The sequence below is a fragment of the Salvelinus sp. IW2-2015 genome, linkage group LG5 (assembly GCF_002910315.2).
Source record: "Salvelinus sp. IW2-2015 linkage group LG5, ASM291031v2, whole genome shotgun sequence".
NCBI classification, from domain to species: Eukaryota; Metazoa; Chordata; class Actinopteri; order Salmoniformes; family Salmonidae; genus Salvelinus; species Salvelinus sp. IW2-2015.
The window spans coordinates 12,972,398-12,987,543 of record NC_036844.1 but is presented as its reverse complement, the minus strand read 5'-3'; the positions used below and the strand labels follow the sequence as shown (position 1 = coordinate 12,987,543).

Sequence of the window (15,146 nt, the reverse complement as noted above, 5' to 3'; positions counted from 1 at the left end):
AGCCTACTGCATGTGGCATGTAATCTAAGCACTTACACAATGGAGGCCTCTAAGTTAAGCATTGCATTATGTTAGTAGTTCACTGTATAGCAACTCAGCTTGTTACTGCATTTGTACGGATTTTGCAACAATCAGTCAGTAAATAATGTCACTAGTGTTAACCAGATGGGCGTGATTCGTCGCTCTCTTCTCTCTTAGGGCATCTTCGTGACAAGGGTCCAGCCTGAGGGACCTGCCTCTAAGATACTCCAGCCTGGAGACAAGATCCTCCAGGTGAACCCAATAATACCATTCCCTCTATTTCCCCATCACTGTAAATCGATACTGTATCGATTATTTGCTGAACACGTTTACCTACTACAAAATACCATACACATCAGAGCCAAAGTTGCCATCTTGGTGTTGAGCTATCTCTCTCCTTGTTTCCCCCCAGGCAAACGGATATAGCTTTGTGAACGTTGACCATGGGAATGCCGTGGCCCTGCTGAAGACATTTCCCACCACTGTGGATATGATCATCGTCCGAGAGTTGGCGGCGTAGAGAGAGACAGACGGGACTGTGGAGCGACGACCTCCAATCCTTCTTGTTTTTATATACAGAGGAGCCTGGTCTATAAATAGAAGAACTGAACTGCTTTATGGGGAAGAGAACCTTCTAGAGCTTTTGGGATAACGGGGGCCGTACCACTGCATCAAGTGGACTTAGTGAGGGAGGAGAGGGACCTGGGGAGGGGGAGCAAACATCAGGAAGCATGCGTAGTCGACTTGGTCGTCTTAAAGAAGTCACTGTGGGATAGCCGGTTATTTTTTACACAGAGGGTGCTGCAGAGACGGCGTGTGCTCCAACGACACAGAGATCAACAACAAAAAAGTGCTTTCTGTATTGTTAGACTTTTGTTTTTTTGAAGAAAATAATATTCCTACATCATTACGGAGTTGTAGTTGCTGTAGTTGAGCATTAACTGTAGTTGACCACTAGAGGGCAGAGCTCCCTATGTGTCTCTCTCTGCCCTCCTTTTTAAATCATGTATTATTATTATTTTTAATAGATGCTGAGACCACTTATTTGACCTAGGTGACATTTGATCTGGGGGACAATGTTATGTGCTTTCTTGTGGAGATGAATGTAGTGCTGGGTTGCGCTTTCAGAACGATGTTTAAGAATTCTCCCCCCTGCCTACTTGCAATTGTGACAATTTTTGACCAGGTCCTGTACATGGTGGATAGTTGAGAAGGACAATTAATTTGCTTCTGCCTCCATAAAGCCTGTGAGCCACACACTGCATACATCCATTATATACTGTCCGCAGTCTAAGAACAGTTATAGTAGCCTCTGTGGAACCGCTGGCTTGGAATATCCCTCACCTGAAAAGACCTGCCTGTGCCGGCATTGAACTCCTGACAGACGAGGACACTCACTCCGTCACTGAATCAATACTCCGGTTGCTGACTACTTGGATGCTGTAAAACACTCTTTGTATGTGAAATGGAATTGGGACTGGGATATGGAACAGATCATGATATTTCTTTGTGTGGAAACTGACTGGGAGTAACAATAAAGGAATGTCTTTGCTTGGCCTTAATTAGCCTAGCCAGGATGTTATGTGAGATAGTGGGTCAGGAGGCAGAGTGGTAATGCCAGGTCACCAAAACATGTGTTGAGACCATGGTCAGGTGTTGGGGAGGTGCTGGTGGGAGTAGCGCCCTATTCCCCAAAGTGCGCTACATACTAGTGGTGCACTATTTACAAAGGATATAGGGTGTGATTTGAGATGCAGCCTGTGTCAGACTCCGAGCAGGTTTAGGCCTGGTCTCTGGGCCCCTTCCACTCATGTTGGTAAGATTCTAAAGGGCTTCTCCCTCAACTCAGCCATTGGTGACCTAGAAAACACTCACAAAACGGTTTGAGGTTAAAAAAGGGTTTGTCTGTCTAACATATTTTTGTTTTAAGTGGGGGAAAACAACCATAGTTTGCCTTTTGTGTATAAAAATCATATTTTTTAGACATCAATCTAGGCTTTTCACTCTCTTTTTGTGTTGGGATAGTGTTTCATGCATGAACTCTTTGCTCTACGCTGGGGGGGGACTGAGCTGTTAAGTGCCATAGACCTTGAACTGTTTGAACAAGGGGGTGGAGGGAGTGACTACCCTGAGACCCAAGCAATATTCACATATTTCTCTTCACAACAAACTAAACGCTCTCTTCTTGAGTACACCCCGTGTGACTCGACACAATGGTTTAATAGCAATAGTCAGCGGCTTTATTTTCATTCAGAAAGACATCCGATTGCATTTTTTTAAACCTATAAAAGAAAAAAAATGCAAGAAGAAACCCTTTTAGTGATCGCTGATTGTTATACAGGATTTTATATTGTAAAGAATCTTTTCTAATGAAAAACTACATGGGAAGTCACATTTTTAGCAAAGAAAGTAAAATGTAAAAGTTTGCATTGTATAATAGTGAATGCTCTTGCGTCACTCAGCCCTAGGCTTACATATGAGTTGCAGGCTTTCCCAAACTTGACTGCTCTGAAAACTGTTCAAACCAACTGGTTACGTGTATCTGTGCAAACATGAATCAATTTTACCCCAGTGTAAAAGAAACTCAATCCGAGCTGCAAAGTCATTTGTAATGTTTCTAATTGAATAGTGTCAGGCTATAAAAATGCATTTAAAAGCTTTTACGCTATGTCCACTTGGTGTAATCAACAGTCTATAGATGTATGTGTTGTTTGCATGAATTCACCGAATTAATTGTCTATTTTGAAAATTTAATCCATGAAACCTTTTAGAAATATTTCCTATAGAAAGCAAACGATCCAATTCAAAGGTCTCTACAAGTTATGACCCCACTGAACCTTTTTTGTAAATCGATTGTAATGCAAACACTGAATTGTGACAGAGCGTATATAAAGTACTTCAGAGATTGATCATTGTTTTTTTCCCCCACACATTTAATGGCGTTGTCGTTATCCAAATCCTTCACAAATTCCAAATGTTATGCATGTAATTCATTGTTACTTTATGCATAGAGCTAAAGATTATACTTATGTTACTGTCAACTTGTGACTCGAATAGAAAACATTGTCGATGATGTTTGCTCCCCTTTTTTCCATTTTGAATTCCAACTGAACATTTCCCCCAAATGAAACTGTCCCGTTTTTTAATAGTTTTTTTTAGCAACTGCAGACCCAGTGGCACGCTCATAACTGCAGATATTTGTCATTGGTCAATGTTAGCCTAGAGAGATAACATATTGACGTGTTAAGGTTTCTCTCCTGCATTTTCCCCTCGCAAGATTACTGTTAGTACATCATGTTTTAAATTAGAACATTGTAATTATGCTTTTGTGCTGTTTTGTTGTGGGCACTGTGTTATTTTACTTTCTATCTGGGAATAGGAACAATCTAATGAGATTTCTTGGGTCAATGTCATATTTAGACCTTGTACAATCTGGGACTAAAACCTAGGGGGTCACCTGTTTGCCATATCCAAGTTTAACTGGTCTTTTCATTCTCTCACCTTGTTTTTATTTATTTAGCTCAGTCTCCTGTGACTTTTTAGACATTTACTAATCAAAATGTAAATACTTTAAAAAAAGTTAAGAAATCAATTAATCATGGCATTAGTCACTCTGAGTTTGTAAAACCAGCAATAAATTGCAATGCAGACACAACCCGTTTAATGTATAGCTATTTCAAAGGTTTCTCTGGAAACGGCTACAGTAAGATGATTGATATGCATTCATTCAACATTCCAGATTTTGTATATAACAATACTGTTTCTTAGTTAACCTGTGGAAAATAAGAAATAAACTAATGCTCTTTACGTTTGTTTCCTTCATTGAATGACGTTCTCTCCTTTCTTTCCCAAAGGCTTGAATGCGCCAATTCCCCATTCCAGACTGACAGTAATATGTTGAAGATAGTTGTAAGAAATGCTTCTTAAAACAATACAGCCATGTATTAGGATTAAGAATATATATATTTGGACTAGATAATGCTAAACAAGGTTGGAATTCTGTTTTATATAAATTGAACAGAGGACAAGTAGTTAATTTGACACAAGTCAAATAAATCAGTTGAAATTGATCTGTGGATGTATTAGACTTCAGAATTGCATGGGTCCATGAAATGGTGTATCAGCCTACTCCGTGACACCCACTGAACACAACTGTGAAGAGTTTCCACATATTCCACAGTTTCCACACGTCTTAGCTCTGATTGCTGGACTTTTAACTGGGAAATCAGCTCCATCTAGTCAGCCTATTGTACGTATTGAACGTTCTTATTGCAATGTACAGCCTTACCCCATTTCATGGACTCAAGACCCATAGGTATTAGCCTACTCTGTGACACCCACAAAACGTAACCCTCCCTGAAATCTGATTTGCCCCCCCCCCCCCCTAATTTTAACCAAGACTCCTCAATCTCACCGGAGAATGCATCCGAGCGAGCGAAACTGCGCCCCTCTGTTTTAGAATGTCTAGCCCATGTATCTGATGCCATCATATGCTTTTTGGCCAGACAACATCAGACAGATGGGCTACAGATACTAAAACAGAGGGCTGCTGTTTGTCTCACTTGGATGCTTTCTCTGGTGAAAGAGATTCAGCCTCTTGCAAATTGAAGGAAAATTATAAAACACAGAGCCTGGCTTCTCTTGGCATCATCCATGAATACAATCCACTTTGTAGGCTGAATGTCATTATACTTATGGTGTTTGTAATAGATGTCCCTTTCCATTGGGCTCCCGAGTGGCGCAGCGGTCTTAGGCACTGCATCTCAGTGCAAGAGGCGTCACTGCAGTCCCTGGTTCGAATCCAAGCTGTATCACATCCAGCTGTAATTGGGAGTCCCATAGGGCGGCACACAATTGGCCCAGCGTCGTTCGGGTTTGGCCGGGGTAGGCCGTCATTGTAAATAAGAATTTGTTCTTAACTGACTTGCTTCGTTAATTGAAGGTTAAATAAACAATTCAAATGGCGGGTGCATAATGCACCATTCGGATGGTGGATTTATTTTGGAATAGACGAACGTGCGCAAGTAACCTACTCTGTCAAACAATGTGGGTGTCACAATCAGATGAAAGCATGACTGGTTGCGGTTATAACACATTAAAAGGTAATACCATTTTACAGTGAAATTACATGTCTACTATAAAGCACACAAAGAAAATGCCCACATAGGAGATCCCGTACAAAACAAAATAGACACCCCCTGAATGTCAAGGTATAATTTGCATTTTGGATTGCAGGAAATGTGAATTTACTGCTGTCAAGGCAACGGGTGGCTACTTTGAAGAATTTCAAATATAAAATATATTTTGATTGGTTAAACACTTTTTTGGTTACCACATGATTCCATATGTGTTATTTCATAGTTTTGACGTCTTCACTATTATTCTACAATGTAGAAAATAGTCAAATAAAGAAAAACCCTTGAATGAGTAGGTGTGTCCAAACTTTTGACTGGTACTGTATATAAAATGGTACTTTTTACCACTTTTTCTCCCCAATTGGTAGTTAGTCTTGTCCCATCGCTGCCTCTCCCGTACGTACTCGGGAGAGGCGAAGGTCGAGAGCCATGCGTCCTCCGAGAAACAACCCAGCCAAGCCGCACTGCTTCTTGACACAATGCCCATTTAACCTGGAAGCCAGCCACACCAATGTGTCGGAGTAAACACTACACCTGGCAATCGTGTCAGCATGCATTGCGCCCGGCCCGCCACAGGAGTCACTAGAGCGTGATGGGACAAGAACATCCTTCCCGGCCAAACCCTCCCCTAACCCGGACAACACTGGGCCAAATGTGCGCCGCCCCATGGGTCACCCGGTTGCAGCCGGCTGCAACAGATCCTGGACTCGAAACAGGATCTCTAGTGGCACAGCTAGCACTGCGGTGCAGTGTCTTAGTCCACTGCGCCACTCAGAGGCCCAGTGCAGCTTTTGACATTATTGATCATAGTCTGCTGCTGGAAAAACTTAGTTGTTATGGCTTTACACCCCCTGCTATAATGTGGATAAAGAGTTACTTGTCTAACAGAACACAGAGGGTGTTCTTTAATGAAAGCCTCTCCAACATAATCCAGGTAGAATCAGGAATTCACCAGGGTAGCTGTTTAGGCCCCTTGCATTTTGCAATCTTTACTAACGACATGCCACTGGCTTTGAGTAAGGCCAGTCAGTTTATGTATGCGGATGACTCAACACTATACATATCAGCTACTACAGCAACTGAAATGACTGCAACACTTACCAAAGAGCTGCAGTTAGTTTCGGAATGGGTAGCAAGGAATAAGATAGTCCTAAATATTTCCAAAACTAAGAGCATTGTATTTGGGACAAACTATTCACTAAACCCTTGGGGAAATTGCAGTTGGCTCAGAACAAGGCAGCATAGCTAGCCCTTAAAAGTACACGGATAACTAACATTAATGACATGCATGTCAATCTCATGGCACAAAGTGGAAGAGAAATTGACTTCATCATTACTTGTTTTTATCAGAGGTGTTGACAAGCTGAATGTACCGAGCTGTCTGTTTAAAATACTGGCACACAGCTCAGACACTCATGCCTACCCCACAAGACATGCCACCCGAGGTCTTTTCACAGTCCCCAAGTCCAGAACAGACTATGGGAGGTACACAGTATTACATAGAGCGAAGACTACATGGAACTCTATTCCACATCAGGTAACTGATGCAAGAAGTAGAATCAGATTTAAAAAGCCGGTAAAAATACACATTATGAAACAACAGGGACTGTGAAGAGACACACAAAGGTACAGACAACATGCATACGCAGACATTGTGATATTGTTGTGTGGTGGTATGGAACATTTTGTGTTGTGAGTATGTGGTAGTGTAGGAATGTTATGATGTACTGTTTTATCTTTAGCTCATTCAGTACAAACATAGTTCACTGCTTTATCTTTTGTTTTATATGGAATGTGGGTGCTTTGGTATGTTTGGATCCCAGGAAGAGTAGCTGCTGTCTTGGCAGCAGCTAATGGGAATCCCTAATAAATACAAGTACTTTCAAAATCTTAGCAGGCAAGCTAGCAGTCATCATCATGAATCAAGTCGACAATCTCCTGGCAAATCCTTTTCAATCCTTGTCATATGAAGAGAAATTATAATCACTAGCCTGCTATTCAGTGGAGTGGTTATGTGGTCCAAGTCTGGGTTTAAGGGTCTCTTATCCAAGCTTAAAAGGATAAACATTCAACAGGGTTTTTTCAGAGTTCCCAGTTGTCTTGAAAGCACCATAAATCCAGAGAATGCCAGAGTTTGATGACCGCTGCACAACCTTCCTGTTCAAGTGAGCACAGCACAACAAGGTGAGTCCAAAAATGTCTTGTATGCTGCTGCATAAATTATGCAATATGCCAGGGAGATATGTATCCTGAAGCTAAGAAAGTAATACTAAGTGTATGTTGTGTAGTAAACTGTTAGTAGCCCATGTGCCTCACCCTAATAATTTGGTCAATTTTCCCCTCATAATTTAGCCTACTGTTCTGACTTGGTAGTGCACATGTAGCTTATAGCCTGTTTTAGAGAAGTGTAGTCATCGAATTTTGTAAGAGCTTTAATTGTCAGCTTATATGCCCCCTTTATGTATCCTACTGTTCTGACTTGGTGTACAGGGATAATACTGTAAGAATATCCCATGTTATGTTGCTGTACATTTAAAAAGTGCTGAACAAATAGTTACTTTGACTACGTCCGTCCTAGCTCACTCATTAATGTCTTAATCGAAATTACGGATCGTCTCTTTTGCGCTCGTTGTCCCCTTATGCCATAGTTTGTACATCTCAATTGTCAGTAGAAACCACATTTGTTTAAGCAAGTCAGCCATATCAGCTATGTTTTTTTTAAAGGCAGTAAATGAGGCTGAAATAAGTGTTTCGCTGCCAGACAAGGCTCCGCTGATAGCCAGGTGTAGCAGTGGTAAGGTTCTGGGACTGCTGTTGGGACAGCTTTATGTAGGCCTTAACAGTTTGTGGACAACACCTGTCACCGTTATAGTGCAATTAATGTATTGCTTAGTGTTGTGTAGTGGCTTTGCTGGCATGCATCCTCAAACATTTGGGGGGGAGTTTGCCTTACCAAGATTTACATGCTAAGATCGGCACTGGCTATAGAAAATAGGAATAGCCAAATTACTCGGAATGTCACTTGTGTGCTGCCCTCCTGTACGCTGTGAGACTCCGTTCTTTACTGAGTGCCACCAGTCAACTTAAAATAGGCTAAACCATCGTCTGTCACATCACAATGTCGTCACCATCGATGATAGCTGTCAATAATCGTCGATAGACGATGCTATCGTAATATCGCCCAACCCTATCTAGCTGAATCGTTGCTAATTTATTTATAGTTATGCACAGATCTTAAATGGGGTGTGGCAAGACTGATGGAATAAAAATAGGCCAGCTAAATTGTTCAGCTAAAACACTATATAAAATGGGGACTGAAATTATGTACACACTTGGACAAAATCAGTAGGCTTATCTGAGAGCTCTAAATATTGACAAAAACTCCCAGTTATTTATAAGAACTGTTGGTGTTAATTATTTTCAGGGGACACAGAAGGAAAAGCAGGGATTGCTCTAGGAGTCCCAGAAGGTAAGCCAGATCTCCCTCACTAAAGAGGTACAGTAAAACCATGTAGAACAACAGGACCATTCAACATAACACTCAACAACACCTAACACCACCACAAGCAAGCTCATAGAGTGTAAATCATAACTTGAGGTACACGTGTGGAACTTCAACCATGCATTGTGGTGGTCTCTGGGAAATTTGCACAGAAAATTATTTCTTCTAGGACTGCATAAATCTGGTGGTTATTAATGGTTGTGTTGTCTGTTTACAGAGGTAAGAAATACAAAAAGAAAGCAAGGTATGGCAGCATGGAAAGGAGGCAGAGGTCCACCTCCAGGATGAAGAGCAGCAGAGATTAAGAGAGGAAGGAGTACAAGCACAAACCTATGAAGGTGAGAAGACGGTATAGTATAGGTGGTATAGTGGTATAGTGACTGAAGTGTGGTTCACTGAATTTGTGTCTCATTGTAGTCCTTCACTGTAATCTTCAGCTTTTTGTTTTATGCTTATTATCACTGTAAAAATTAGCATACTATCTGCACGTCACCGAGCCTGTCTCGGAACACTGACCTACTTCTCACTGACAGCGCTAAAGATCACAACTCTGTGAAACTCCGCTCTTCATCTCTAGAATTGATAACAATCTGCAGACAGCTAACTTGGGGTTCAGCACACTTACTTTTGACACTTTTTTTTTTACATGGGGATGTGCCACTGCAAGTGTTGTTTTGTACAATGTGTGTGTAGATTGAACAGTGTTGCGCATAGCCGTACTCTAGTTTAGAGGTTTTGGGCCTCACCCATTCTTGCCTGCAATATCTGTTTGGAATCTTTGGTGTTACATTGAAGTATGAAATAACAAGAAAAGGTATGTGGCGTGCAATAGAATAGGATGTTTGTTTGATCATTGATGATCATTTGTTTGAGGTGAGGCAAGCTAAAGGTCAAGGTCTAAGTTTGGCAAGAGGGAAATTTCACGGCCTGGGAGGGGATTTTTGGGGGGGTATCTCAGATTGTTCTGTCAATTCTCACATATGAACTTAATTGGGGGGAAGGATGTTTGAAAAAGTTTTAACATTAGTATCACAAACAATTTTGGGGTAAATCATGATGAAAGTGGCAATTTTAGGCCCTTTTTAGCCAAGAGTGCTTTTAGCAATGCTGTCTCATCATCCTGTAACTCTTGACCATTTCATTACAATTGAGGATTTTAGAATAGAAACATTGCTGGCGCAATACTTTTTTTTTTATCATGACTCCTGCTATTTCTATTCTGTGTAACACACAATTTGGTGCTTTTCTTGGCCAGGGCCCATTTGAAAAATCTCAATATGACTTCCCTGGATAAATAAATACACACAGTGCCTTCAGAAAGTATTCATACCCCTTGACTTATTCCACATTTTGTTGTGTTACAGCCTGAATTCAAAATGGATTCAATAGATTTTTTTTTCTAACCCATCTACACACAATACCCCATAAATACAAAGTGAAAACATGTTGTTGTTTTTTAAAATTTAGGAGAAATATCTCATAAACATACAGTACCAGTCAAAAAAAGTTTGGCCACACCTCCTCTTTCAAGGGTTTTTCTTTATTTTTACTATTTTCTACATTGTACAATGAAATAACACATATTATAGAATCATGTCGTAACCAAAAAAGTGTTAAACAAATCAAAATATATTTTAGATTAGTAGCCACCCTTTGTCTTGATGACAGCTTTGCACACTCTTGGCATTCTCTCAACCAGCTTCACCTGGAATGTTTTTCCAACAGTCTAGAAGGAGTTCCCACATATGCTGAGCACTTGTTGGCTGCTTTTTCTTCACTCTGCGGTCCAACTCATCCCAAACCATCTCAATTGGGTTGAGGTCAGGTGATTGTGGAGGCCAGGTCATCTGATGCAGCACTCCATCACTTTCCTTCTTGGAACCAAAAATCTCAAATTTGGACTCATCAAACCAAAGGACAGATTTGTTTCTTGGCCCAAGCAAGTTTCTTCTTCTTATTGGTATCCTTTAGTAGTGGTTTCTTTGCAGCAATTCGACCATGAAGACCTGATTCACGCAGTCTCCTCTGAACAATTCATGTTGAGATTTGTCTGCTACTTGAACTCTGTGAAGCATTTATTTGGGCTGCAATTTGAGGTGCAGTTAACTCTAATGAACTTATCCTCTGCAGCAGAGGTAACTCTGGGTCTTCCTTTCCTGTGGAGGTTCTCATGAGAGCCAGTTTCATCATAGCGCTTGATGGTTTTTGCGACTGTACTTGATGTAACTTTAAAAGTTCTTGAAATGTTACGGATTGACTGACCTTCATGTCTTAAAGTAATGATGGATTTCCAATTGTCTTTGCTTATTTGAGCTGTTCTTGCCATAATTTGGACCTTTGCCAAATAGGGCTATCTTTTGTATACCACCCCTCCCAACTGATTGGCTCAAACGCATTAAGAAGGAAAGAAATTCCACAAATTAACTTTTACCAAGGCACACCTGTTAATTGAAATGCATTCCAGGTGCCTACCTCATGAAGCTGGTTGAGAGAATGCCAAGAGTGTGCAAAGCTGTAATAACACTTTTTTGGTTACTACATGATTCCATATGTGTTATTTCATAGTTTTGATGTCTTAACTATTATTCTACAATGTAGAAAATAGTAAAAATAAAGAGAAACCCTTGAATGAGTAGGTGTGTCCAAACTTTTGACTGGTACTGTAAGTATTCACACCCCTGAGTCAATACTTTGTAGAAGCACCTTTGGCAAAAATTATACCTGTGAGTCTTTCTGGGTAACTCTCTTAGAGCTTTTCACACCTGGATTGTGCAACATTTGTACGTTTATTAATTTCAAAATTCTTCAACCTCTGTCAAATAGGTTGTTGATCATTGCTAGACAACCATTTCAGGTCTTGCCATCGATATTCAAATAGATTTACGTCAAAACTGTAACTCGGCCACTCAGGAACATTTACTGTGTTCTTGGTAAGCAACTCCAGTGTGGATTTGGCTTGTGTTTTATGTTATTGTCCTGCTGAAAGGTTAATTCATCTCCCAGTGTCTCGTGGAAGGCAGACTGAACCAGGTTTTCCTTTATGATTTTGCCTGTGCTTAGCTCCAATCCATTAATTTTTTTATCTTTAATTCCCCAGTCCTTAACAATTACAAGCATACCCATTACATGCAGCCACCACTATAATTGAAAATATGGAGAGTACTCAGTAATGTGTTGTATTGGATTTGCCCCAAACATACACTACATGACTAAAAGTATGTGACACCTGCTCGTCGAACGTCTCTTTCCAAACTCATGGGAATTAAAAGGGAGTTGATCCCTCCTGTGCTGCTATAACAGCCTCCACTCTTCTGGGAAGGCTTTCCACTAGATGTTGGAACATTGCTGTAAGAACTTGCTTCTATTCAGCCACGAGCATTAGTGAGGTCGAGAACTGATGTTGGGCGATTAGGCCTGGCTCGCAGTCGGCGTTCCAATTCATCCAAAAGGTGTTTGATGGGGTTGAGGTCAGGGCTCTGTGCAGGCCTGTCAAGTTAAGTTATTTCACACCGATCTCGACAGACCATTTCTGTATGGACCTTGCATTGTGCACGGGGGCATTGTCAACTGGAAAGGGCCTTCCCCAAACTGTTGCCACAAAGTTGGAAGCACAGAAGCATCTAGAATGTCATTGTATGCTGTCGCATTAAGATTTCCCTTCACTGGAACTAAGGGGCCTAGCCCGAACCATGCAAAACAGCCCCAGTCCATTATTCCTCCTCCACTAAACTTTACAGCTGGCACTATGGATTCGGGCAGGTAGCATTCTACTGGCATCCGCCTAACCCAGATTTGTCCGTCGGACTGCCAGATGGTGAAACGTGATTCGTCACTCCAGAGAACGCGTTTCCACTGCTCCATAGTCCAAAGGCGGCGAGCTTTTCACCACTCCAGCCCACGTGATCTGCGGCTGCTCGGACATGGAAAGCCATTTCATGAAGCTCCCGACAAACAGTTATTGTGCTGACGTTGCCTCCAGAAGGCAGTTTGGAACTCGTAAGTCAGTGTTGCAACCGAGGAAGTACATATATTTTTTGTTGTTGTTGTACTTTTACCCCCTTTTTCTCCCCAATTTTGTGGTATCCAATTGGTAGTTATAGTCTTGTCCCATCGCTGCAACTCCCCTACGGACTCGGGAGAGGCAAAGGTCAAGAGCCATGCGTCCTCCAAAACACGACCCTGCCAAGCCGCACTGCTTCTTGACACACCGTTCGCTTAACCCGGAAGCCAGCCTCACCAACATATCAGAGGAAACACTGTCCAGCTTGCGACCAAAGTCAGCTTGTAGGGACCTGGCCCGCCACAAGGAGTCGTTAGAGCGCGATGGGACAAGGAAATCCCTGCCGCCCAAACCCTCCCCTAACCTGGGTTACGCTGGGCCGATTGTGCGCCGCCTCACGGGCCTCCCGGTCGGCTGTGACACCGCATGGGATCGAACTCGGGTCTGTAGTGACACCTCAAGCACTGCAGTACCTTAGACTCAGCGGTTCTGTTCAACAGCACTTCAGCGGTCCCGTTCTGTGAGCTTGTGTGGCCTACCACTTCGCGGCTGAGCCGTTGTTGCTCCTAGACGTTTCCACCTCACAATAACAGCACGTACAGTTGACCGGGGCAGCTCCAGCAGGGCAGAAATTTGACAAATTGACTTGTTGGAAAGGTGGCATCCTGTGACAGTGCCACGTTGAAAGTCACTGAGCTCTTCAGTAAGGCCATTCTACTGACAATGTTTGTCAATAGAGATTGCATGACTGTGTGCTCGATTTTATACACCGGTCAGCAACGGGTGTGGATGAAATGGACAAATCACGTTAATTTGAAGGAGTGTCCACATACATTTGTATATATAGTGTATCTACAGGTAACTGCCTAAATGAAGTAAATGAGAGATTCAATGTATATTGAAAGCTGGTGCTTACTCACAGGTGTGGATCCTGACTTAATTAAGCAATTAACATCCTATCATGCTTCGGATCATGTATAAAAATGTCCAGTTGGCCATTATTTTGGCTACCATGGCTAGAAGACAAGATCTCAGTGACTTTGAAAGAGGGGTCGCAAAGGAGCATAGGGTGTTTTAAAGGGTGTGTCACCAGATCTCAACCCAATTAAACACTTACGGAAGTCTCAGCAGTGATGTCTGGGACAGCGTTTTCCTCCATCAAGAAAACACCAAAACAGGTCCATTATGCCAGTTGACATAAACAGAGAATAAAATGGTTTCTAATCCATGATTTCATTTAAAACCATTAAAAAGTCCCATTCATATAAAGAGCAGTCAATCAACACCCCTCTTGTGCAATGTCTGCTTCTTGGACAATCCCTCAACACACGATCTTGTGACTACCACATAGCACCTATCAATACATGTATTGACAGGATAACAGCTTGAGTTTGTTATGAGTTCCCCTACATCATTAAACATTCCAGAGTTATGACAATCCCATCGTGTTGAGAGCTCTAAATCCGTCTGAGAATATCACAGTGAGATGAAACCACAATGGATGGTCTTGCTCGACTGTCACTGTTCATTTGCCATCTCCCAAGCTGGGCTCAGAGGAAGAGATAATCGATTCATTGTTTGAATAGGCCAGAAATGTGACACGTCACTGCCTATGCAAATGGGGGTCTGAGACCTGACGCTCCAGGTCAGCTCTGCTTAGAGAGTGTAAACGGAGAGCAGGCAGATGGGGCTTTTTGGCATTATAAGTCACGGGACCCTACGGCGTTAACAGAGCGCTTTGTACACTAAAATGTCAGTCGGAACCAGTCCAGAACCGCTCAAACACCTAACAATATGCTAGTTAACAGGGTGACACTGATGGCAGCCGGTGGCTCTGTTACATAGAGAAAGGCCTAGAATGTTTGCACAGCATCTCAGTGAGAAAAGCAGATTCTAGAATCTACAGTAAACATTCTCAAAGAACCATGGTATACACCTTAGTGTTCTGAGTCGGACTGGTGCTGCCTTGGGTCTGGTGGATGTAATCTAACTCTGGTCTGGCTTGACTGATCTGGCTTGACTGATCTGGCTTGACTGATCTGGCTTAACTGATCTGGCTTAACCGATCCTGGGATTCCAATGATGACAATGATGATGACGACGTATTGGTTGGAACACACTGTGGCATAGCCTGTTGGAAGAGTTCCATGGTGGTGTAATCACTTAGAAAGGCCAAAGGGTGGCACTGGTGGGCCACCGTACTGATGAGGACAGGGTCCGTCTGTCTCATGTCTGTGGGAATAGATGTAATGGTGTCAGAAGTTGGATCTTGAGCTCTGTCTGTGGCTATGGTTGACAGAGAAGGCCCTTGGCTCTCCTCATGGTCTGTGTTGAGGTGTAGACAGGAGTCAGCATTGCGATGGAGGTTGCCGACGAGAGACATTTCTTCTCTTCCATCGACAATGTGTAGACTGTTGGAGTCCCCCTCCTCTTCCTTCAACATCTGTCGGTTGATGAGCTCCAGGAGTTCCTATGAGAATCAATCAAT

At 42.2% G+C, this 15,146-nt stretch overlaps 2 protein-coding genes across 6 annotated transcripts in view; one reads left to right on the top strand and one right to left on the bottom strand.

The window, feature by feature from the left end:
- Positions 1-3,828, top strand: part of LOC111963937 (erbin) — a 90,024-nt gene extending 86,196 nt beyond the window's left edge. For all 5 annotated transcript variants that reach the window (XM_070443563.1, XM_023987535.2, XM_023987534.2 and 2 more), the window contains 2 exons: positions 199-273; positions 434-3,828. In XM_070443563.1, coding sequence (XP_070299664.1) covers positions 199-273; positions 434-541 — 183 coding nt within the window. In that variant the 3' untranslated portion in view covers positions 542-3,828. The remainder of the gene's footprint in view (positions 1-198; positions 274-433) is intronic.
- A 3,745-nt stretch (positions 3,829-7,573) lies between these two features.
- LOC111963936 (interleukin-6 receptor subunit beta-like) overlaps positions 7,574-15,146 on the bottom strand; it is a 29,094-nt gene continuing 21,521 nt past the window's right edge. Inside the window, exon 16 of the mRNA XM_023987532.2 lies at positions 7,574-15,128. Within this exon, the coding sequence (XP_023843300.1) occupies positions 14,703-15,128 (426 nt within the window). The 3' untranslated portion in view covers positions 7,574-14,702. The remainder of the gene's footprint in view (positions 15,129-15,146) is intronic.